The sequence below is a fragment of the Nerophis lumbriciformis genome, linkage group LG05 (genome assembly GCF_033978685.3).
Source record: "Nerophis lumbriciformis linkage group LG05, RoL_Nlum_v2.1, whole genome shotgun sequence".
In the NCBI taxonomy this organism is placed as follows: Eukaryota; Metazoa; Chordata; class Actinopteri; order Syngnathiformes; family Syngnathidae; genus Nerophis; species Nerophis lumbriciformis.
In genome coordinates this window covers 14,565,667-14,591,089 of record NC_084552.2, presented here as the reverse complement: position 1 = coordinate 14,591,089, position 25,423 = coordinate 14,565,667, and the positions used below count along the sequence as shown (strand labels likewise).

General features: G+C 42.3%; 1 protein-coding gene across 2 annotated transcripts in view; it reads right to left on the bottom strand.

Annotated features, from left to right (window-relative positions):
• slc41a2b (solute carrier family 41 member 2b) overlaps window positions 1-25,423 on the bottom strand; it is a 134,601-nt gene that overhangs the window by 81,292 nt on the left and 27,886 nt on the right. For both annotated transcript variants that reach the window (XM_061961241.2, XM_061961240.2), the window contains exons 4-6: window positions 24,649-24,720; window positions 18,798-18,942; window positions 12,462-12,608 (exon numbers count right to left, since the gene is read on the bottom strand). In XM_061961241.2, the coding sequence (XP_061817225.1) occupies window positions 12,462-12,608; window positions 18,798-18,942; window positions 24,649-24,720 (364 nt within the window). The remainder of the gene's footprint in view (window positions 1-12,461; window positions 12,609-18,797; window positions 18,943-24,648; window positions 24,721-25,423) is intronic.

Genomic DNA, 25,423 nt, shown 5'->3' with positions numbered 1-25,423 from the left:
GTTTCTCAGATCTGGACAACCACATGAAGGACCTTATCAGGACCCGAAATCTACGAGCAGAGAGGGGGCAAACCTGACACCGCACCAATCACCTTTTGTTTGAACTGTTTATGACCCAGTGCAGCTGCTGCATAATGAGACTCCTCCCCTTAGAAGCAGCTGCAGCTAGGACTGGGCGATATGGGTTTTTTTTAATATCGCAATATTTTAAGGCCATATCGCGATACACGATATATATCTCGATATTTTGTCTTAGCCTTGAATGAACACTTGATGCATATAACCACAGCAGTATGATGATTCTATGTTAAAACATTCTTCATCATACTGCATTAATATATGCTCGTTTGAAACTTTCATGCAGAGAAGGGAATCACAACAAAAAAAAAAACCACTTTTTTTTCATACAGGGTTGATCTGGAAATGTTTGCCTCGGCATTTTGATGGTGTGGGCGTGTGGCACCGAATGGAGATGTTGACGTGCGGAGCAATGTTCCCTCTAATTTTTCATGTGTGTGAGCAAACGCACAAACACCCTGAGCATTCAGTGGAATACAGACTTGCACACTGTGGTCATACCAGCAGCACATTTGTCTCAAACCTGACATAACAATTTAAATGTCTTATTATTATAATCAAGTGACTAGTCAATTTCAAGAGATTATTTTCTAATATATGTGATTTGGCCCACTTAGATATATTTTTTTTTTTTAATCAGCTACGCACTATAGTATTTTATGCCTGGGTGGGGGTCCTGCTTTGGAAGATTGTGTACCCCATTCAGAGATCACCTTTAGTTCCCCTTAAAACATTCACATTTTGCATGAGATGAAGTGTTTAATAACTTTCTGTCCGTAAAATAAATATTTTTTTAGCAATTATGTAACATCATTTCATGATTAATATTCAAAAAATAACATTCTTAACAAATGACAGTAGAATAGGCACACTGATTGAGGAGTCATAGTAAAACGACCTGAAATTTACACTTTACGTGTAGTGTTGGAGTTGTCCAACTTTTTGTGTGGCCATAAACGCACCAGTGGCTAATTGCCATAGCGTATGTGTGGGTGCAGGTGAGAGAGAGAGCAAGCGGCTGCTGTTGATATTACAGATGACAAAAAGTTGCTTTTGGCTTGCTTTGTACGGTAGACAACGACCAGTTTTGCTAGATAAAAGTATTTTACACATTGTTTTGGTGTGGTTATGGCCGACAAACAATTTCGCTAAATAAAGGGACCAATGGAATTCCTGTCCTCCTTTAAGTGTCTCCACAGACGTTACAATAATTCAAGTGTTGGCAAACATTGTTTTTATCTGTGGCCGCCTTTCGTCACCTGTTACTCACAGTTGCATTGCAAAATCATACAAAACAAACGATTTGTTTATTTTGTTTAGTGGGATTTGATTTTGTGTGCGGCATAGATCTGCTGTGCGCAGAGGACGCGTGAGCAGTGCGCAATTGCGCAGGCACGCACCTTAGAAGGAACGTTGGTGCGGAGTAAACACTGTTCATTCTCTAGCTTAAGTTAAAGTTAAAGTTAAAGTTAAAGTACCAATGATTGTCACACACACACTAGGTGTGGTGAAATGTGTCCTCTGCATTTGACCCATCCCCTTGATCACCCCCTGGGAGGTGAGGGGAGCAGTGGGCAGCAGCAGTGCCGCGCCCGGGAATCATTTTTGGTGATTTAACCCCCAATTCCAACCCTTGATGCTGAGTGTCAAGCAGGGAGGTAATGGGTCCCATTTTTATAGTCTTTGGTATGACTCGGCCGGGGTTTGAACTCACGTCCTACCGATCTCAGGGCGGACACTCTAACCACTAGGCCAGTGTTTTTCAACCTTTTTTGAGCCAAGGCACATTTTTTTCATTGAAAAAATCCAGAGGCACACCACTCGCAGAAAACATTAAAAAATGAAACTCAGCAGCCGATATTGACAGTAAAAAGTCCATCCATCCATCCATCCACTTTCTACCGCTTATTCCCGTCGGGGTCGCGGGGGGTGCTGGAGCCTATCTCAGCTACAATCGGGCAGAAGGCGGTGTACACCCTGGACAAGTCGCCACCTCATCGCAGGGCCAACACAGATAGACAGACAACATTCACACTCACATTCACATTAGTGTTGCCAATCAACCTATCCCCAGGTGCATGTATTTGGAGGTGGGAGGAAGCCAGAGTACCCGGAGAGTACCCGGTGGGAACCCACGCAGTCACGGGGAGAACATGCAAACTCCACACAGAAAGATCCTTAGGCCGGGATTGAACTCACGACTACTCAGAACCTTCGTATTGTGAGGCAGACGCACTAACCCCTCTGTCACCGTGCTGCCACAGTAAAAAGTCTTTCTCGCAATTGTTGGATATAGATTCAAACCATAACCAACCATGCATCACTGTCACAACCTGTCACATCACGCCGTGACTTATTTAGAGTTTTTTGGTGTTTTCCTTTGTGTGGTGTTTTAGTTCTTGTCTTGCGCTCCTATTTTGTTGTTGATTGTCACGTCATGTACGAATGTACTTTGTGGACGCCGTCTGCTGCTTCACACGCTGTAAGTCTTTGCTGTCGTCCAGCATTCTGTTTTTGTTTACTTTGCAGCCAGTGCAGATTTAGTTTCGTTTTGCATAGCCATCCCTAAGCTTCAATGCCTTTTCTTAGCGGCACTCGCCTTTTGTTTATTTTTGGTTTAAGCATTAGATACCTTTTTACCTGCACACTGCCTCCCGCTGTCGTCTGTATATTGTGATCACAACAAACCATATTCCTGACTTCTACAAAGCATTTAGCTACCTGCTGCCACCTACTGATATGGAAGAGTATTACACGGTTACTCTGCCGCGCTCTAGACAGCACAGACACACAACAGCATATTATTTCCGGTTTATAATTACTGGTTTGCAAAAAATATTTTTAACCCAATTAGGTGAAATGACAATCTCCCACGGCACACCAGACAATATCTCACGGCACACTAGTGTGCCACGGCACAGTGGTTGAAAAACACTTCACTAGGCCACTGAGTAGGTAGCTAGTGTGTGTGTGACAATCGTTGGTACTTTAACTTTAACAGATGACTTTTCAAATGATGCTACATATTAGCAGTAATGCTACATTTAATAGCAACGCTTTCGCCCCACACTTGACAAATTACGGTTGTCTGTTCGACATATTCCCACTTGAAGCCAAACCACCGCCAGACGATGGAACCCCTGCTGTTTTTTGGGGGAATTAATTATTCCTTCATTTGTTACCAGATTCGCACCTTCTTTCTCTCGTATTACCGCTAGCATCACAGCTAACTTTACCCATGCCGCTACCTCTCTGCTCAGCGAGGGCGTATACGTATGTGACATATGTTGTGACAGTATGTGACGTGTGTAAGAAGGTGCGCTTGCTGTCTGTGAGAAGGAGAGACAGGAAAGAGCGAGTAGAGCATGCAGTGTAATGCCCGCAGCTAAAAGCAACTGCGTGAGAACGCATACTCTAATATCACGATATAGTAATTTTCTATATCGCACAGAGACAAACCCGCGATATATCGCGTATATCAATATATCGCCCAGCCCTAGGATCAATAAAGTTTGTCTAAGTCCAAGTCCATCCCTACATATTTGTGTGACATTTTTGTCAAGTGGGAGATTTTCTCAATAAAAAGCACAATCTTGGCTCATTAAAGGTTGATATATAAATAAAGCTCTATCGTACATTTAGCCTTTGTGCATCTCCCACTGACAGCATTGTTGTAGTGCAGAGGACAAAACCAAAGCAGATAATAAAAATAATGATAATAATAATGGATTAGATTTATATAGCGCTTTTCTAGACACCCAAAGCGCTTCACAGAGAAGCGAGACCCCATCATTCATTCACTCCACATTCACACCCGGTGGTGGTAAGCTACATTTGTAGCCACAGCTGCCCTGGGGTAGACAGACGGAAGCGTGGCTGCCAGTTTGCGCCTACGGGCCCCTCCGACCACCACCCATCATTCATTCTCCAGTGTGAGCGGCACTGGGGGCAAGGGTGAAGTGTCTTGCCCAAGATAACAAAAAAACATGTCATCGATGAGTCCGAGGCCAATCTGTAAACGGTGGTCCACTGGCCCGAGGTGCAAAACAATCCAAATTAATGGGGTCCTACCGCACCGCACCCCTAGTAGGTGTGAGTAGTAATACAAGAGAGAGAAGGTGCGAATCTGGTAACAAATGAAGGAAGAATTAATTCCCAAGAAAAACAGCACAGGGTCCATCGTCTGGCGGTGGTTTGGCTTCAAGCGGGAAGATGTTGAACAGACAACCGTAATATGGCAAGTATGCGGCAAAAGCGTTGCTGCAAAAAGTAGCAGCACTGCTAATTTGTAGCTTTTGAAAAGTCACCCGCTAGAGAATGAAGAGTGCTTGAAACTCCGCATGTCAACATCTCGGCCGGTGCCACACCTACAAAATGCCCAAGAAACCATTTCCACATCAACACCGTATGAAAAAAATAGTTGAACAACAGGAGATAACGTCCGCAGGAACCTACCACATAGCGAAGGACATACACTATTTGATTTTCTATTATGCAGCTCATTTTTATTTGACACTTATTGAAATATCTTGTGTGACATCATGCACAAAAGTGCACTTTATTTGTTTTAAACTATTGTAGTGGCCTTCTGTACAAAAAGTGCACTTTAGTGTTGTTTTGATATGTCATCTTAGTGACATCACGCACAAAAGTGCACTAATAGCTTGTTTTAAAATGTCTCTGACAATCTTGCACTTTCTGTTTTGGAAATGACATGAATGTTTGTGCCACTGCTTAATAACTGTTTAATAAATACACTTTTTTTGTGATTTCCCTCTCTGCATGAAAGTTTAAAATGAGCATATATTAATGCAGTAAACCATTTCCACATCAACACCGTATGAAAAAAATAGTTGAACAACAGGAGATAACGTCCGCAGGAACCTACCACATAGCGAAGGACATACACTATTTGATTTCCTATTATGCAGCTCATTTTGATTTGACAGTTATTGAAATATCTTGTGTGACATCATGCACAAAAGTGCACTTTATTTGTTTTAAAACATTGTAGTGGCGTTCTGTACAAAAAGTGCACTTTAATTTAGTGTTGTTTTGATATGTCATCTTAGTGACATCATGCACAAAAGTACACTAATAGCTTGTTTAAAATGTCTCTGACAATCTTGCACTGGGGGAAAGGGGGAAGTGTCCTGCCCAAGATAACAAAAAAACATGTCACCAATGAGTCCGAGGCCAATCTGTAAACGGTGGTCGACATGCAGATCGCTCCACTGGCCCGAGGTGCAGAACAATCCGATTAATGGCGCTTTCAAAAAATGGTGCAACAATTAGCATGAATCACCACAGAAACCTGAGTGATGACATATTTTTGTGTTAGTGGTCAAATCTGAAAGTGACGCAGTACGGTTGAACCCCCCCAGTCTTAAAGCAATCTTTAATTAAAAGTGACTAGGCACAAGTGTTGCCTCTTGACTCAGCTCATTTGTCTCAAAATGAGAAGCATTTCATTTCCCTGTGCAGGTAATGACATTGTCATGTTGCCTTTTGTTGCTCTCCTAATGGGGACATGTGTCAACACGGCGGGACCGGAACAACACGGACACTATTCAGGAAAAGACATGGCCAGACAGCCGCTCCGCAGTGGAAATATTCACTCTGAAGTGTGTTTTAATAAATGTGGCTGACAGCGTGTCTCTGTTTCCTCTCAGAGCAGACGTCTATGTGAAGGAGGAATAGGCCGGGAGGAAATATCGCTGACTGTATCCTTGTGTTGCAGGCGGCGTTGGGTGTGACATGAATTAAACATGTGGAATGTGCGGTGAGAAGAGAGGAGCATCTGTTCTAAACCCGGGAGACCATGGAGCGCAGGCCGAGGCAGCGGGGATCTCTGCTGGCCGACTGGCAGAATTGCAACCCCATCCAGCATGAAAATAAACAATATAAACATTTTTGTACTTCCATATGGAGTCTACTGACAGATATAAGTTAGAACTGTACGCTACTTTGTATTATAAATGGCAACAGGATGAGCCGGTCTGCCTCACAACTAGAGGATAGACAAAAAGAAGGAGCTTATTGATTACGATTGCAGTATTGCAATTCTCTCTTCACTCTTTTCAACAAATCAATGCTAGACTTAAGACGGTACAAAATGCAGCTGCCAGACTTTAGACCGGTGCACCCAAAACAGCCCATACCAAACCCATTTTATACTCAGTGGCCTAGTGGTTAGAGTGTCCGCCCTGAGATCGGTAGGTTGTGAGTTCAAACCCCCGGCCAAGTCATACCAAAGACTATAAAAATGGGACCCATTACCTCCCTGCTTGGCACTCAGCATCAAGGGTCTGAATTGGGGGTTAAATCACCAAAAATTATTCCCGGGCGCGGCAACCGCTGCTGCTCACTGCTCCCCTCACCTCCCAGGGGGTGAACAAGGGTGATGGGTCAAATGCAGAGAATAATTTCGCCACACCTCGTGTGTGTGACAATCATTGGTACTTTAACTTTAACTTTATCCGGTCTTCATTGGCTTCCAGTCAAATTCCGCATTGAGTTTGTAAGATAGCTAAGTGCCAGAGCTTGGTCCGCATTGTCGGCAGTAAGTCGGACACGTTTCCAGTGAGGGTTGGACTCCGCCAAGGCTGCCCTTTGTCACCGATTCTGTTCATAACTTTTATGGACAGAATTTCTAGGCGCAGTCAAGGCATTGAGGGGATCTGGTTTGGTGGCTGCAGGATTAGGTCTCTGCTTTTTGCAGATGATGTGGTCCTGATGGCTTCATCTGGCCAGGATCTTCAGCTCTCGCTGGATCGGTTCGCAGCCGAGTGTGAAGCGACTGGGATGAGAATCAGCACCTCCAAGTCCGAGTCCATGGTTCTCGCCCGGAAAAGGGTGGAGTGCCATCCTACCGGGGAGGAGATCTTGCCCCAAGTGGAGGAGTTCAAGTACCTCGGAGTCTTGTTCACGAGTGAGGGAAGAGTGGATCGTGAGATCGACAGGCGGATCGGTGCGGCGTCTTCAGTAATGCGGACGCTGTATCGATCCGTTGTGGTGAAGAAGGAGCTGAGCCGGAAGGCAAAGCTCTCGATTTACCGGTCGATCTACGTTCCCATCCTCACCTATGGTCATGAGCTTTGGGTTATGACCGAAAGGTCAAGATCACGGGTACAAGCGGCCGAAATGAGTTTCCTCCGCCGAGTGGCGGGGCTCTCCCTTAGAGATAGGGTGAGAAGCTCTGCCATCCGGGGGGAACTCAAAGTAAAGCCGCTGTTCCTCCACATCGAGAGGAGCCAGATGAGGTGGTTCGGGCATCTGGTCAGGATGTCACCCGAACGCCTCCCTAGGGAGGTGTTTAGGGCACGTCCGACCGGTAGGAGGCCGCGGGGAAGACCCAGGACACGTTGGGAAGACTATGTCTCCCGGCTGGCCTGGGAACGCCTCGGGGTCCCACAGGAAGAGCTGGACAAAGTGGCTGGGGAGAGGGAAGTCTGGGCTTCCCTGCTTAGGCTGCTGCCCCCGCGACCCGACCTCGGATAAGCGGAAGAAGATGGATGGATGGATGGAGTTTGTAAGATTTTAGTCCTGACGTTTGGTGCGTTGCATAGTGGGGCTCCTCAGTACATCGCTGACTTGTTATTCCCCTACTATTCAGGGCGCAGCCTCCGTTCTTCAGGCCAGGGTCTACTAAAGATCCCAAAAACTAATTTCAAAACTTGGCATTCCCGGCTATAGCTCCCAGACTCTGGAAAGACTTGCGCCAGTCCATCCGTGATCTTGACTGTGTTGACACTTTTAAGAAACATTTGAAAACTTGGTCTGAACACCTTCCTCTGCAACTGGATTTTGGACTTTTTAACGAATCGCACACAGTATGTGAAAATAGGCGAGCACATTTCTGCCACGCTCACCATCAACACCGGTGCCCCACAGGGTTGTGTGCTAAGCCCTGTGCTCTTCACCCACTTCACACATGACTGCATAGCCTCTTCAACATCCAATCTCACTGTCAAATATGCCGACGACACCACGGTGCTTGGGCTCATCAGCAACAATGATGAGACAGCATACATTGCAGAGGTCCAACAGCTGGCTTCATGGTGTGCTAACAACAACTTGGTTCTTAACACTAACAAAACCAAAGAACTAATTGTAGACTTCCGCAGGAAAGGGCAGAACAAACACCCTCCACTTTTAATTAATAACAATCTCGTAGAAAGGGTCAAGCATTTCAAATTTTTAGGGGTGAGCATAACAGAAGATCTATGCTGGGACATTAACACTGCTTCTACAGTCGGAAAGGCCCAACAACGTCTTTTTTTTTTAAAGCGGAACATTATCACAATTTCAGAAGGGTTAAAACCATTAAAAATCAGTTCCCAGTGGCTTATTATATTCTTCGAAGTTTTTTTCAAAATTTTATCCATCACGCAATATCCCTAAAAAAAGCTTCAAAGTGCCTGATTTTAACCATCGTTATATACACCCGTCCATTTTCCTGTGACGTCACATAGTGATGCCAACACAAACAAACATGGCGCATAGAACAGCAAGCTATAGCGACATTAGCTCGGATTCAGACTCGGATTTCAGCGGCTTAAGCGATTCAACAGATTACGCATGTATTGAAACGGATGGTTGTAGTGTGGAGGCAGGTAGCGAAAACGAAATTGAAGAAGAAACTGAAGCTATTGAGCCATATCGGTTTGAACCGTATGCAAGCGAAACTGACGAAAAAGACACGACAGCCAGCGACACGGGAGAAAGCGAGGACGAATTCGGCGATCGCCTTCTAACCAACGATTGGTATGTGTTTGTTTGGCATTAAAGGAAACTAACAACTATGAACTAGGTTTACAGCATATGAAATACATTTGGCAAGAACATGCACTTTGAGAGTGCAGACAGCCCAATTTTCATCAATTAATATATTCTGTAGACATACCCTCATCCGCGCTCTTTTCCTGAAAGCTGATCTGTCCAGTTTTGGAGTTGATGTGAGCAGGCCAGGGAAGCTAGGGTCGATATTCTTCTCTTGATCATCTTCGGTAGCATAAGGGACGGTGTGAGTGAAGACATTCAGGGGGTTTAGCTCGCTCGTCTGCGGGAACAAACTGCCGCCATTGCTTGCCGTGCTACCGAGGTCCTTTGTCCCTGAATTGCTCACACACTCCGGCAGATTCAATGGGGGTCTGGCGGCAGATTTCTTTGACTTTATCGTTGGAAATGCATCTGCTTTGAGTGTCGCAGGATATCCACACATTCTTGCCATCTCTGTCGTAGCATAGCTTTCGTCGGTAAAGTGTGCGGAACAAACGTCCAATTTCTTGCCACTTTCGCATTTTGGGCCACTGGTGCAACTTGAATCCGTCCCTGTTCGTGTTGTTACACCCTCCGACAACACACCGACGAGGCATGATGTCTCCAAGGTACGGAAAACAGTCGAAAAAACGGAAAATAACAGAGCTGATTTGACTCAGTGTTTGAGAAAATGGCGGATTGCTTCCCGATGTGACGTCACAACGTGATGTCATCGCTCCGAGAGCGAATAACAGAAAGGCGTTTAATTCGCCAAAATTCACCCATTTAGAGTTCGGAAATCGGTTAAAAAAATATATGGTCTTTTTTCTGCAACATCAAGGTATATATTGACGCTTACATAGGTCTGGTGATAATGTTCCCCTTTAAGGAAACTAAAATGCGCAAACATTCCGCAGAAATCAATGGTCAACTTTTACAACTGTGCCATCAACAGTGTCCTCACTTACGGCTTTTTAGTGTGGTTTGCTAGCTGCACTAAAGCGAAGCAACAGGCCCTCCAGCGAGTGGTTAAAGCGGCGGGGAAAATTACAAGGACGATACTCCCAGAGATGAGTGCCATGCACACAACTCGCTGCCTAAAGCGAGTACACAACATCCTGAAGGACAGATACCACCCAGCCCATGGCCTCTTCAACCTGCTACCCTCTGGAAGGAGGTATAGATGGATTCGCGCCAGGACCACCAGAATGTCTCACAGTCTGTATCCCCAGGCTGTGAGACTGCTAAATGAACAGCCTGCCCCTTTGCTGCCCCGGACCATCTTATTACCTCACTCTTCACCACCTCAATAACTGTTCTCTGGACATTGCATTGCTGCAACATAAACGTAACACCAATCAGACATCCGACTGTTCCCACCCCCACACCCCTCTTATCGCGATCTTCTTGACAATGCTAAACTGTGAACTATGGTCAACCTGCACTTCAATGCAGTTTCTATGCCGCTGGACAAAGCTCCAACAAAATCTCGTTGACATGTATGACTTAAGTGTTATTATGACAATGACAATAAAGGAATTGATTGATTGAATTGATTGATTGGCCCTGCGATGAGGTGGCGACTTGTCCAGGGTGTACCCTGCCTTCCGCCCGATTGTAGCTGAGATAGGCTCCAGCGCCCCCCGCGACCCCAAAGGGAATAAGCGGTAGAAAATGGATGGATGGATGATTGATTGATTGAAACTTCTCTTGTTAGTCAATCTTTAGTTAATGCACCTTTTAACTATCGTTTTTAATCCACTTTGTATCCTTTTTATGATGTTGCCCCTGTTGTTTCAATTGAATTGTTGTTTTACTTTACCTATGTTTTGTGCAGCGCTTTGTGATTTTATCTGTAAAAAGCGCTTTATAAATAAAAATTTACTGACTTACAATGGCGGACTCGCACAAAGCACTTTGAGTAAATTTCTACCATATATGGATAATCTGCTGACGTCACTAAGACGAAATATGTCGCAATTGTTTCAGACAGAAAGAGCAAAAGTGATCATTGATACACTATATTGACAAAAGTATTTGGCCACCTGCCTTTACTCACATATGAACTTGAAGTGCCATCCCATGGAATTGTCCAAAATGTTTTGCTATCCTGGAGCATTCAAAGTTCCTTTCACTGGAACTAAGAGGCCGAGCCCCACTCCTGAATAACAACCCCACACCATAATACCTCCTCCACCAAATTTCCCACTCGGCACAATGCAGTCTGAAATGTAGCGTTTTCCTGGCAACCTCCAAACCCAGACTCGTCCATCAGATTGCCAGATGGAAAAGTGTGATTCATCAGTCCAGAGAAGGAGTCTCCACTGCTCTAGAGTGTTTGTGAGAGTGCATAGATAAAAACACTGGGTTTATCTTCTTGGAGCAGAACCAAGGCCAAAGCCAGTCATCTCTAAAGCGTTCCATTGCCCAAATAAGGGAAAATATTCCTTAAACACAAACGCCGCCATTTATTTATTTTTTTACCTAAAATAGCCACATTAATATGTGGAATCGAAACTGAAAGTTAACTAAGCACACGCACCCTTTTATTATTATTTTTTTAAGTTTTAATTTTTTAATATTTTGGGATGGCGGAGTGTCTGTTTTTCAGTACCTGTATTAGAATTTCCCTATCAAATTTAATACATAAATATGATTATTTTTGTTTAAATAACAAAAATAATGCTTTGCATTGAACTTGGCGATGTATGGCTTAGATGCAGCTGCTCGGCTATGGAAACCCATTCCATGAAGCTCTCTGCGTACTGTACGTGGGCTAATTGGAAGGTCACATGAAGTTTGGAGCTCTATAGCAACTGACTGTGCAGAAAGTCTTTGCACTCTGCGCTTCAGCATCCGCTGACCCCTCTCTGTCAGTTTACGTGGCCTACCACTTGGTGGCCGAGTTGCTGTTGTTCCCAAACTCTTCACTTTTCTTATAATAAAGTTATCTTTGGAATATTTAGGAGCGAGGACATTTCACGACTGGATTCGTTGCACAGGTGGCATCCTATGACAGAGAGCGGCCCATTCTTTCACAGATGTTTCTAAAAAGTGCTTGATTTTATACACCGGGCCAAGTGATTAGGACACCTGATTCTCATCATTTGGATGTGTGGCCAAATACTTTTGGCAATATAGTGTATCTCCACCATGCCTCCATGGTTTGGATGAACATTTCTGGGAGTTATAAGGATGCCAAATACACAAAAACAGGTACCACCGGGCACAATACGACACCTTTGACACAATATTTACTACTTATTTGAAGAGTCTGATTGACAAACTTAGGTGAAAAAGACGTGAAACTATGAAGTTCGTCAGACAAGCAGGTCTATAAATCTATCTATAAATCATGTGACCATCAGACGCAGCCTTTGCGGTCAGTAAAGCATCTTTGATCACATCAAGCTTAGTTGAAAACGTGCATGTTAATAAGAACAATATCATGCATTACCACGGTCTACCTCAAGATGGGGCAGATGGACTACAAGGTCAACTATGTGCTTCATGTGAAGTTATGCTGCCTGACCACGTCTCCTGCTGCGAGGAGAGCATGGCTCAAGCCTGGTGGAGCGTGTGCAAGTCTTCAGGGACATGTGGAAGAGGAGGGCATCCCTCACCTAGGCACTTGTAGAGTCCTTGGCTGATCCAGGCCAGGATGGCCAAGGTTATGAGGTCTCCGAAACTTGCTGCGATCGGGGTGGCAACATTGTCCGGGTTGATGCCCGTCTTCTTGGAGCCCACAATCACACCCACCATGATGAAACCTAAACGAGAAGATGGCGCATGCTATGAGTGAATGAAGTGAAGTGAATTGTATTTATATAGCGCTTTTCTCTAGTGACTAAAAGCGCTTTTACAGTGGGGCTAAAAAGTATTTAGTCAGCCACGATTGTGCAAGTTCTCCCACTTAAAATGATGACAGAGGTCTGTAATTTTCATCATAGGTACACTTCAACTGTGAGAGACAGAATGTGAAAAAAAATCCAGGAATTCACATTGTAGGAATTTTAAAGAATTTATTTGTAAATTATGGTGGAAAATAAGTATTTGGTCACTTCAAACAAGGAAGATCTCTGGCTCTCACAGACCTGTAACTTCTTCTTTAAGAAGCTCTTCTGTCCTCCACTCGTTACCTGTATTAATGGCACCTGTTTGAACTCGTTATCTGTATAAAAGACACCTGTCCACAGCCTCAAACAGTCAGACTCCAAACTCCACTATGGCCAAGACCAAAGAGCTGTCGAAGGACACCAGGAAAAGAATTGTAGACCTGCACCAGACTGTGAAGAGTGAATCTACAATAGGCAAGCAGCTTGGTGTGAAAAAATCAACTGTGGGAGCAATTATCAGAAAATGGAAAACATACAAGACCACTGATTATCTCCCTCGATCTGGGGCTCCACGCAAGATCTCATCCCGTGGGGTCAAAATGATCATGAGAACGGTGAGCAAAAATCCCAGAACCACATGGGGGGACCTGGTGAATGACCTGCAGAGAGCTGGGACCAAAGTAACAAAGGTTACCATCAGTAACACACTACGCCGACAGGGAATCAAATCCTGCGGTGCCAGACGTGTCCACCTGCTTAAGCCAGTGCATGTCCAGGCCCGTCTGAAGTTTGCCAGAGAGCACATGGATGATACAGCAGAGGATTGGGAGAATGGCATGTGGTCAGATGAAACCAAAATAGAACTTTTTGGTACAAACTCAACTCGTCGTGTTTGGAGGAAGAAGAATACTGAGTTGCATCCCAAGAACACCTTACCTACTGTGAAGCATGGGGGTGGAAACATCATGTTTTGGGGCTGTTTTTCTGCTAAGGGGACAGGCCGACTGATCCGTGTTAAGGAAAGAATGAACGGGGCCATGTATCGTTAGATTTTGAGCCAAAACCTCCTTCCATCAGAGAGAGCTTTGAAGATGAAACGTGGCTGGGTCTTCCAGCATGACAATGATCCCAAACACACCGCCCGGGCAACGAAAGAGTGGCTCCGTAAGAAGCATTTGAAAGTCCTGGAGTGGCCTAGCCAGTCTCCAGACCTCAACCCCATAGAAAATCTGTGGAGGGAGTTGAAAGTCCGTGTTGCCCGGCGACAGCCCCAAAACATCACTGCTCTCGAGAAGATCTGCATGGAGGAATGGCCCAAAATACCAGCTACTGTGTGTGCAAACCTGGTAAAGACCTATAGTAATCGTTTGACCTCTGTTATTGCCAACAAAGGTTATATTACAAAGTATTGAGTAGAATTTTTGTTATTGACCAAATACTTATTTTCCACCATAATTTACAAATAAATTCTTTAAAAATCCTACAATGTGAATTCCTGGATTTTTTTTCACATTCTGTCTCTCACAGTTGAAGTGTACCTATGATGAAAATTACAGACCTCTGTCATCATTTTAAGTGGGAGAACTTGCACAATCGTGGCTGACTAAATACTTTTTAGCCCCACTGTACATAGTGAAACCCAATATCTGGAATACAATGATTTGCAAATCCTTTTCAACCCATATTCAGTTGAATGCACGACTAAACTTTATTTTTTTTTTGCAAATAATAATTAACTTAGAATTTCATGGCTGCAACACGTGCCAAAGTAGTTGGGAAAGGGCATGTTCACCACTGTGTTACATGGCCTTTCCTTTTAACAACACTCAGTAAACGTTTGGGAACTGAGGAGACACATTTTATAAGCTTCTCAGGTGGAATTCTTTCCCATTCTTGCTTGATGTACAGCTTAAGTTGTTCAACAGTCCGGGGGTCTCCGTTGTGCTATTTTAGGCTTCATAATGCGCCACACATTTTCAATGAGAGACAGGTCTGGACTACAGGCAGGCCAGTCTAGTACCCGCACTCTTTTACTATGAAGCCACGTTGATGTAACACGTGGCTTGGCATTGTCTTGCTGAAATAAGCAGGGGCGTCCATGGTAACGTTGCTTGGATGGCAACATATGTTGCTCCAAAACCTGTATGTACCTTTCAGCATTAATGGTGCCTTCACAGATGTATAAATTACCCATGTCTTGGGCACTAATACACCCCCATACCATCACAGATGCTGGCTTTTCAACTTTGCTCCTATAACAATCCGAATGGTTCTTTTCCTCTTTGGTCCGCAGGACACGACGTCCACAGTTTCCAAAAACAATTTGAAATGTGGACTCGTCAGACCACAGAACACTTTTCCACTTTGTATCAGTCCATCTTAGATGAGCTCAGGCCCAGCGAAGCGGACAATGTTTCTGGGTGTTGTTGATAAACGGTTTTCGCCTTGTATAGGAGAGTTTTAACTTGCACTTACAGATGTAGCGACCAACTGTAGTTACTGACAGTGGGTTTCTGAAGTGTTCCTGAGCCCATGTGGTGATATCCTTTACACACTGATGTCGCTTGTTGATGCAGTACAGCCTGAGGGATCGAAGGTCACGGGCTTAGCTGCTTACGTACAGTGATTTCTCCAGATTCTCTGAACCCTTTGATGATATTACGGACCGTAGAAGGTGAAATCCCTAAATTCCTTGCAATAGCTGGTTGAGAAAGGTTTTTCTTAAACTGTTCAACAATTTGCTCACGCACTTGTTGACAAAGTGGTGATTCTCGCCCCATCCTTGTTTGTGAATGACTGAGCATATCATGGAATCTACTTTTATACCCAATCATGGCACCCGCCTTTTCCCAATTTGCCTGTTCACCTGTGGGATGTTCCAAATAAGTGTTTGATGAGCATTCCTCAACTTTATCAGTATTTATTGCCACCTTTCCCAACTTCTTTGTCATGTGTTGCTGGCATCAAATTCTAAAGTTAATGATTATTTGCAAAAAAAAAAAATGTTTATGAGTTTGAACATCAAATATGTTGTCTTTGTAGCATATTCAACTGAATATTGGTTGAAAATGATTTGCAAATCATTGTATTCCGTTTATATTTACATCTAACACAATTTCCCAACTCATATGGAAAAATCATATGGAAAAATCATAATACCGCATTCTTCGAAGTATAAGTCGCACCGGCCGAATATGCATAATAAAGAAGGAAAAAAACATATATAAGTCGCACTGGAGTATACGTCGCATTTTTTGGGGAAATGTATTTGAAAAGGGTTGTTTCTTTCTGTTATTAATATTCTGGCTCCTACATTATATATCAATATATATCAATACAGTCTGCAAGGGATACAGTCCGTAAGCACACATGATTGTGCGTGCTGCTGGTCCACTAATAGTACTAACCTTTAACACTTAATTTGACTCATTTTCATTCATTACTAGTTTCTATGTAACTGTTTTTATATTGTTTTACTTTCTTTTTTATTCAAGAAAATGTTTTAAATTTATTTATCTTATTTTATTTATTTTTTTTTTTTTTTAAAAAGGACCTTATCTTCACCATACCTGGTTGTCCAAATTAGGCATAATAATGTGTTATTTCCACGACTGTATACATCAGTATCGGTTGATATCGGTATCTGTTGATATCGGTATCTATAATTAAGGGTTTGGTCAATATTGGAATATCGGATATCGGCAAAAAGCCATTATCGGACATCCCTAATTGCAGATATAACAGAGAACAGCAGTCTTCAAAATGTGCAAATATTAAGAGGACAATGGCGGCATTTAAGGAGAGAAAGTCCAACTGGCACAACGGTGCCAAGCTAGTGTGACGTCATGCTCGCTTCAGTGCTCTTCTTTAGTCAGGGACATGGAAGGACAGAAGTGGAGTCTCTAAACACGACTACATTTTATAATAACACTAGAAGAAGATGCTCGATTTGTTGTCAGTTGTTTTTAATGAAAAAAAGTCATTAAAAAGTCTGTAAACAATTGAAAAAAATCTCAACAAAGTATCGTATTTTTAGGAGTATAAGTCGCTCCGGAGTATAAGTCGCACCTGCCAAAAATGCACAATAAAGAAGGGAAAAAACATATATAAGTCGCACTGGAGTATAAGTCGCATTTTTGGGGGAAATTTATTTGATAAAACCCAACAGCAAGAATAGACATTTGAAAGGCAATTTAAAATAAATAAAGAATAGTGAACAGGCTGAATAAGTGTACGTTATATGAGGCAAAAATAACCAACTGAGAAGGTGCCTGGTATGTTAACGTAACATATTATGCTAAGACTCATTCAAATAACTATAACATATAGAACAGTGGTTCTTAATCTGGGTTCGATCGAACCCTAGGGGTTCGGTGAGTCCGCATCAGGGGTTCGGCGGAGCCTCCGCCACAGAGGTAAAAACACATCAGAATTATCGTGTAAATAAAAACTTCTCCCTATCAGCGTATTATGGATACCTCCAAACAATGTTCCCTCTAATTTTCCATCTGATTTGCAGGTTGTTTGATTGATTGATTGGAACTTTTACTAGCAGATTGCAAAGGAAGAGAATACATTGTATGAAACAATACAGTTTACACAGTACAGTACATATTCCGTACAATTGACCACTAAATGGTAACACCCCAATAAGTTTTTCAATTTGTTTAAGTCAGGGTCCACGTTAATCAGTTCATGGCAATGTGTGTAAGGTGGGTAATTTGTTGTGAGTTCATGTACTGTGTTGGTTTTGTCCTTTGAACAAGGTGATGTTCATGCACGGTTCATTTTGTGCACCAGTAAAAAAACATGACTTTTTCTTGAATTAAAAAAAATTCTTTTTCACTAAAGAAGGGTTCGGTGAATGCGCATATGAAACTGGTGGGTTTCGGTACCTTCAACAAGGTTAAGAATCACTGATATAGAACATGCTATATACCAGGGGTGCTCAAGGGGTGCAGGCGAGCTACTTTTCAATTGATCAAGTCGTGGGGATCTACCTCATTCATATATATAATTTATATTTACTTATTTATGAAATATATGTTTTTGTTAACAAGTTAAAAGGTGTTTAATGATAATACAAGCATGTTTAACACATATAGTTAATATTGTTAACAAGTTAAAGGTGTTTAAAGATAATAGAAGCATGTTTAACACATATAGTTAATATTGTTAACAAGTTAAAGGTGTTTAAAGATAATACAAGCATGTTTAACACATATAGTTAATATTGTTAACAAGTTAAAAGTGTTTAAAGATAATACAAGCATGTTTAACACATATAGATTCCTTTCTTTCATGAAGACAAGAATATAAGTTGGTGTATTACCTGATTCTGATGACTTGCATTGATTGGAATCAGACAGTGGTGCTGATAACGTCCGCATTTTCGAATGGAGGAGAAAAAAAAGTCCTCCTTTCTGTCCAATACCACATGAAAGTGGTTGGTTTTTGGCATCTTATTTATCCAGCTTCCGTACTCCTTTGTATACACTTTACAAGAAATACATTGTTGGCAAACTCCGTAGCTTGCTAGCTTGTGCACGCCAGCTTTCTGAGACTCTTATTTTGGTAGCGCAGGCAGGATGAAGAAGCGCTTTTATTGTGCAACTGTGCAGTCGGTCTTTGGAGTTTTGACGACAGGTACGGCGCCAGAGTCTGTTGAAATAAAGTGTTTCTCGCCTTCCTGATTTTAATGAGCTGGCAGCAGCCAGCGTCATCTCAGAAGACCCTCGGGTGCCGTGAATGTCAATCAAGTGACGAAAGTGACGTCATAGTGAAGATTTATGATCGCTCATTTTAACGCATCTTCTTTTCCCACAATGCACTTCTGCCATGACCCGCCTCCGCCGAATTTTCATTGGTTGACGTGTGTGTGTGACGATTGCTGATATCCGGCTAGTCTCTTACGTGAATGAGATAAATAATATTTGATATTTTTTTGGTAATGTGTTAATAATTTCACACATAAGTCGCTCCGGAGTATACGTCGCACCCCCGGCCAAACTATGAAAAAAAACTGCGCCCTATGGTCCGGAAAATACGGTAATAATCGGTATCAGTATTGGCCCCAAAAACAACATATGGGTGGATCTCTGGTAGGGTGAGCATGAACTTTACCCTGCAGCATGGAGGCGATGAAGGCCGTGGCGACACTGCTGGAGCACAGCAGCACGGCGTGGCTCATCTGGAACTTCCCTTCTGGGATCCAGCCAAGAACCACAGCTGCGACGGCTGCCAAGAAGCCCACCACAGTGGCCTGAACCTGCAAAAAGAGGCGTCAAGAGGGTAGGTGGAAACAGTTTGGATGGTTTTGTCGAACAGTGCTGCTCATGAACAGACAAGGATGTCATGGAGTGTTTATGTGCAGTCTGACCAAGAAAACATCTGAGTTCATCCTACTCCCTCCATCACAGAAAATGGAACATTATGGAACTCCCTGGATGCAGCTTCATTTGCGCACTTACAATTATCATTTAGATTGCATCAGAGTGTTCACTAATGCACTCAAAGCGCTCAGTGTAATTAGAGATTGATGAAGAGAGTGTTTTGTATTCTCCCATCATGCATTGTGATGGATTTAAATGGGTGTCATTTTGATTTTCTTAAGGCACTTGGACTTTTTTATAACATCCACAAAGTTCAGTGAGCAGGTTGCGTTATGTGTGACCATGTGCGTTGACTTGCTGTGTCGGTTGCACTTTTTTCCGCGTCATGACTAAGGAAGGTTGTTTGGCTTGGGTCATATAAGTAAATGTTGTGTTGTGATCACGTCACTAGAGATGGTCGATAATATCGGACGATAAATGCTTTAAAATTTAATATCGGAAATTATCGGTATCGGTTTCAAAAAGTAAAATGTATGACTTTTTAAAACGCCACTGTGTACACGGACGTAGGGAGAAGTACAGAGCGCCAATAAACCTTAAAGGCACTGCCTTTGCGTGCCGGCCCAATCACATAATATCTACGGCTTTCCATACACAAAAGTGAATGCAATCATACTTGGTCAACAGCCATACAGGTCACACTGAGGGTGGCCGTATAAACAACTTTAACACTGTTACAAATATGCGCCACACTGTGAACCCACACCGAACAAGAATGACAAACACATCCGCACCGTAACACAACATAAACACAACAGCACAAATACCCAGAACCCCTTGCAGCACTAACTCTTCCGGGACGCTACAATATACACCCCCCCTACTCACTACTCCCTCCACCTCAACCCCGCCGCTCCAAACCCGCCCACCTCAACCTCCTCATGCTCTCTCAGGGAGAGCATGTCCCAAATTCCAAGCTGCTGTTTTGAGGCATGTTAAAAAAATAATGCACTTTGTGACTTCAATAATAAATATGGCAGTGCCATGTTGGCATTTTTTTCCATAACTTGAGTTGATTTCTTTTGGAAAACCTTGTTACATTGTTTAATGCATCACAACAAAATTAGGCATAATAATGTGTTAATTCCACGACTGTATATATTGGTATCGGTTGATATCGGAATCGGTAATTAAGAGTTGGACAATATCGGAATATCGGCAAAAAAGCCATTATCGGACATCTCTACACGTCACATCACAATTCATGGTCATTGACCTTACTCACGTTGTCCACAAGTTTGCAGCAATTAGATCGTTAATTATTTAATACTAATTGGAAAAGATCTCGCGGGCTGGATTTCTTTAATAAACTCATGATATTTCGTGGGCCAAATTGAAGACGTCGGCAGGTCTTAGTTCGGACACCCTTGGAGTAGACAGACACACATCTTTGAGCCGCAAGTTTATGGCGACTGGAGGCAAAGTGTCTGAACATTGTGTGGTTTTAAAAGGCACACAAATGAAATAAAGGATGCCTGCTTCCCAAGTGGGGATTTGAATCTATTTTGTCACTTAGCAGGGACCTATTATTCTTACATATCTAGTCTTACAATATATCTATGCTGCGTGCACTAACATCCACAAACTGGAAATGACGCAGTAGCCAAAGGAGGAGCCCTGTTATTGAGAATTAAATAGATTACATTTATAATGTTTAATAACAATACAATATTATAACTAGATGAGGCAATTCCTGAAAGAATCGTGTGTGAATGCTCCAATGCTGAAGTTGAACTGAAATGCTGACAAAATGTACTATGAATGTAAGAATAGTTTGAATGTCGGAATAGTTTGAATGTTGAAGAGTTTAAATTCCAGGAGAAACGGAATTTAGTTTAGAACTTGGGAAAGTGTTAGTTGGATGAGTGGAATGTGTTGATGTTGGAATGGTTTGAATAGGTTGAAATATGTGCGAATTGTGGAAGTTTACAAAATGGACAATTCATTTTGAATGGGGAAAATGTCCCTGAAAACTGGGAACTCTTGGAAATCCAGGATTTTTTTTTTTAATTGTTGAAGGAGAGCACACAATTTTGAACGGGCTGAATATTTTGGAGTTGGAACAGTTTCAATCGGATGAAAAATGTGGGAATTGTGGAAGAATGTCCCATTGGTTTAAATGGGAATTTCCTAAAAATTTGGAAATTTCGGTAAAAGCGGGAGATTTTTTGAAAATGGTGAAAAAAACTTGAATGGTCTGAATGAGTTGAAATGGTTGGTGTTACATTTTTTCTAATCGGTCGAGAAATGTTGAAGTAGTAACATGTTGAATAGAGATGGAATTTTGGGAAAACCGGGCTTTTTTCCAGTTCAAAAAACAACTTTGTTTTTTGTCCTAAATAAGAGGAATGTTTTGACGGTGGAACGGTTGAAGTGGGTTGAAGAACATGGGAGGAGTAGTCACCAGAATAAAGGGTGGAAATGGCTTTGGAAAACCAGGAATTCTGGAAAATCCTGGAATTGTTTTGAACTTGGAAAAAAGGGTAGTTTGGATATGCAGGATGGTGGAATGTGTTGAAGGTGGAATGGTTTTAATCGGTTTAAACATTTGGAAATGGCGGAGGTTTGAAAAATGGCCAATTTATTTTTGAATGGGAAAAATGTCCCGGAAAACCTGGAATTCTGGGAAATCTGGGAATGTTTGGAATTTGTCAAGGAAAAGCCCACAATTCCTGAATAGTTTGAAGTTGGAACGGTTTGAATCGGGTGAAAAATGTGGAGGGTAGAGCTTGCCAAAATCTGGAGAAGAAGAAGTTGAAGTAGTTGAATAAATTGATGAATTGTGGTGTAGAAAACCATATGTGTGAATGCTTTGGAGCTAGGGATGTCCCAATCCGATATTTGGATCAGATCGGCTGCCGATATTTGCCAAAAATTGCGTATCGGCAAGGCATGGGAAAATGCCGATCCAGATCCAGTTTAAAAAAAAAACTCCAGTCCGTGTTTTCCAACGCACCAATTTAAATAATACATTCCACTTTTCTGCTGCTCCCTAATTCCCGTTCCGCATTTTCCAGCACACCTTCAACACATCCACAGGTCTGTGAATTCTCACGCAGTTGCTTTTAGCTGCTGGCAGTACAAGACACTGCAGCAGCTATATTATATATATTTCCTGTGTCTCCATCTCACAGACAGCAAGTGCACCTTCTTACACACGTCACATACTGTCACGACATACATCACATACGTATACGTCCTCCCCAAGCAGAGAGGTAGCAGCATGGCTAACGTTAGCTGTGATGCTAGCGCAGCCGTGCGAGCAACGCTCCCTCTAAGGTGCTCGCCTGTGCAATTGCGCACTGTTTAAGCGTCCTCTGCGCATAGCAAATCTATGACACGCACAAAATCAAATAAAAAAATAAGCGCATAACAATTTTCGACACATGGACAAGACAGAGACAACAGTTTTCGTCATCATTGTTCAAATATTGTGACGTCTGTCGAGACGCTTATCTCCATTCGGTGCCACACGCCCACACCATCAAAATGCCGAGGCAAAAATTTCCACATCAACACCGTATGAAAAAATTAGTGATTTTTTTAGTTGTGATTTCCTTCTCTGCATGAAAGTTTAAAAGTAGCATATATTAATGCAGTATGAAGAAGAATGTTTTAATGTAGACATGCAAGCCTTGAAAGAAAATTTTGAAAATCAAGACTACATTTCCTGCAAATGGGTGCATTTCTACCCTATATTTTAACTTTAGATTTATTCTCATATCAAACTCTTTTGGCTGTCTTTTTGACACTTACATCCGGCGCCCCCCTCCACACCCTGGATTATAAATAATGTAAATAATTCAATGTGATTATCTTGTGTGATGACTGTATTATGATGATAGTATATATCTGATAGTATATATCTGTATCATGAATCAATTTAAGTGGACCCCGACTTAAACAAGTTGAAAAACTTATTCGGGTGTTACCATTTAGTGGTCAATTGTACGGAATATGTACTTCACTGTGCAACCTACTAATAAAAGTCTCAATCAATCAATCAAAACAAATAGAATCATCATACTGCTGTGATTATATGCATCAAGTGTTCATTCAAGGCTAAGGCAAAATATCGAGATATATATTGTGTATCGCAATATGGCCTTAAAATATCGCAATATTAAAAAAAGGCCATATCGCCCAGCCCTAGTTCAATGATGCCATTTCTGTTTGTCATGTATAATTTTGTCTATTTTGTGTTTATCCTTGAATAAACAGGTCAGTTTCTTGTTACCAACCATTGTGTGTTATTCAAACTCCCCTAATTCAGCTGGCTAGTTGTTATCAAGAGTACTAAAACCCTTTTCAACATGATTCTGACAACTAAGTAGGCTAAATAACTTTAAACTTTAATACATGCTCGGATAGGTCAGTATCGGTATCGGTCAGTATCGGTATCGGATCGGAAATGCAAAAACAATATCGGTATCGGATCGGAAGTGCAAAAACCTGGATCGGGACATCCCTAAAGGAGAGCACATAATTTTGAACGGGCTGAATATTTTGGAGTTGGAACAGTTTCAATCGGATGAAAAATGTGGGAATTGTGGAAGAATGTCCCATTGGTTTAAATGGGAATTTCCTAAAAATTTGGAAATTTCGGTAAAAGCGGGAGATTTTTTGAAAATGGTGAAAAAAACTTGAATAGTCTGAATGAGTTGAAATGGTTGGTGTTACATTTTTTCTAATCGGTCGAGAAATGTTGAAGTAGTAACATGTTGAATTGAGAGATGGAATTTTGGGAAAACCGGGCATTTTTTCAATTAAGAGGAATGTTTTGACGGTGGAACAGTTGAAGTGGGCTGAAGAACGTGGGAGGAGTAGTCACCAGAAAAAAGGGTGGAAATGGCTTTGGAAAACCAGGAATTCTGGAAAATCCTGGAATTGTTTTGAACTTGGAAAAAAGGGTAGTTTGGATATGCAGGATGGTGTAATGTGTTGAAGGTGGAATGGTTTTAATCGGTTTAAACATTTGGAAATGGCGGAGTTTGAAAAATGGCCAATTTATTTTTGAATGGGAAAAATGTCCCGGAAAACCTGGAATTCTGGGAAATCTGGGAATTTTTGGAATTTGTCAAGGGAAGTTGGAACGGTTTGAATCGGGTGAAAAATGTGGAGGGTAGAGCTTGCCAAAATCTGGAGAAGAAGAAGTTGAAGTAGTTGAATAAATTGATGAATTGTGGTGTAGAAAACCATATGTGTGAATGCTTTGGAGCATTCACACAATTAAAGATACAAAAATAAACATTTAATATTGGAATGGTAGCCCCTGAATGGTAATGGAATCGTGAGGTGCACACAGATTCCCGTGTTTACTCTGAAACTTCAACATGACAACTTAAATGAGTACTCAAACCTCAAAGTACCGTATTTTTCTGAGTATAAGTCGCACCGGAGTATAAGTCGCACCTGCCAAAAATGCATAATAAAAAAGGAAAAAAACATACATAAGTCGCACTGGAACCCGGCCAAACTATGAAAAAAACTGCGACTTATAGTCTGAAAAATACGGTAATCAATTGCACTTCTAAATGAGAGAGCGTAGTAGGTGAAGTCTGCATCCACAGTTAAATGTTTACCTGCTTCAGCGCCAGGTTGCCCATTATCAAATTCCACTTCTCTATGGGAGAGTCCATCTTGCCCACATTCACCTGCGTGCAAGAAATACAAGAAGGACAAACAGTCATGAAGTCATGTGCAGCTTTGATGCTTAACTACTTGCAGTGTTTCCCACACATTCATTTATTTGTGGCGGCCCGCCACGAAAGAATTACGTCCGCCACAAATGGATTTTTCGGCTTTTGACTCGCTCGACCGCTCATAAAAGCAATGGGAGTCTGTCTGTGAATGTTGCTTGTAGTTACAACTCCGGTGCAGTAGGTGGCGGTAGCCTACTATGCATTGTAACTCCGCCAATAGCACTTAATTCACCTGGTGGGCCAGAAGAAGAAGAAGAAGAAGAAGAAGAAGAAGAAGAAGAAGAAGACGAAGAAGACGACGACGACGACGAAGTAAAAGAAGAACGGACCGACCGGATCAAAATACGAGGGTAATATAGGTTATAGGTAGATAGGTTATAGCTGCATCGCTCGCGGCTCGTCATATATTTAACGCTAATCCGCGATTTCACCGAGCGTTTCACTGACGGTGAGCAGCCTGACGCTGCTTCATTAACAACGCCGCTGTTTGACTCGGGGCCCGGGGCAGACGCACGTAGTAACAGTCACCTGTTTTCATACCGACAAGCTAACGTGTCCAGGTTATAACCCTGTTGTCAATAAACACACGTGGACTGAAGCTAAATTGTCCACTGTCCACTGCAGCATGTGAATGCAATGAAAAGAATAAAATCTG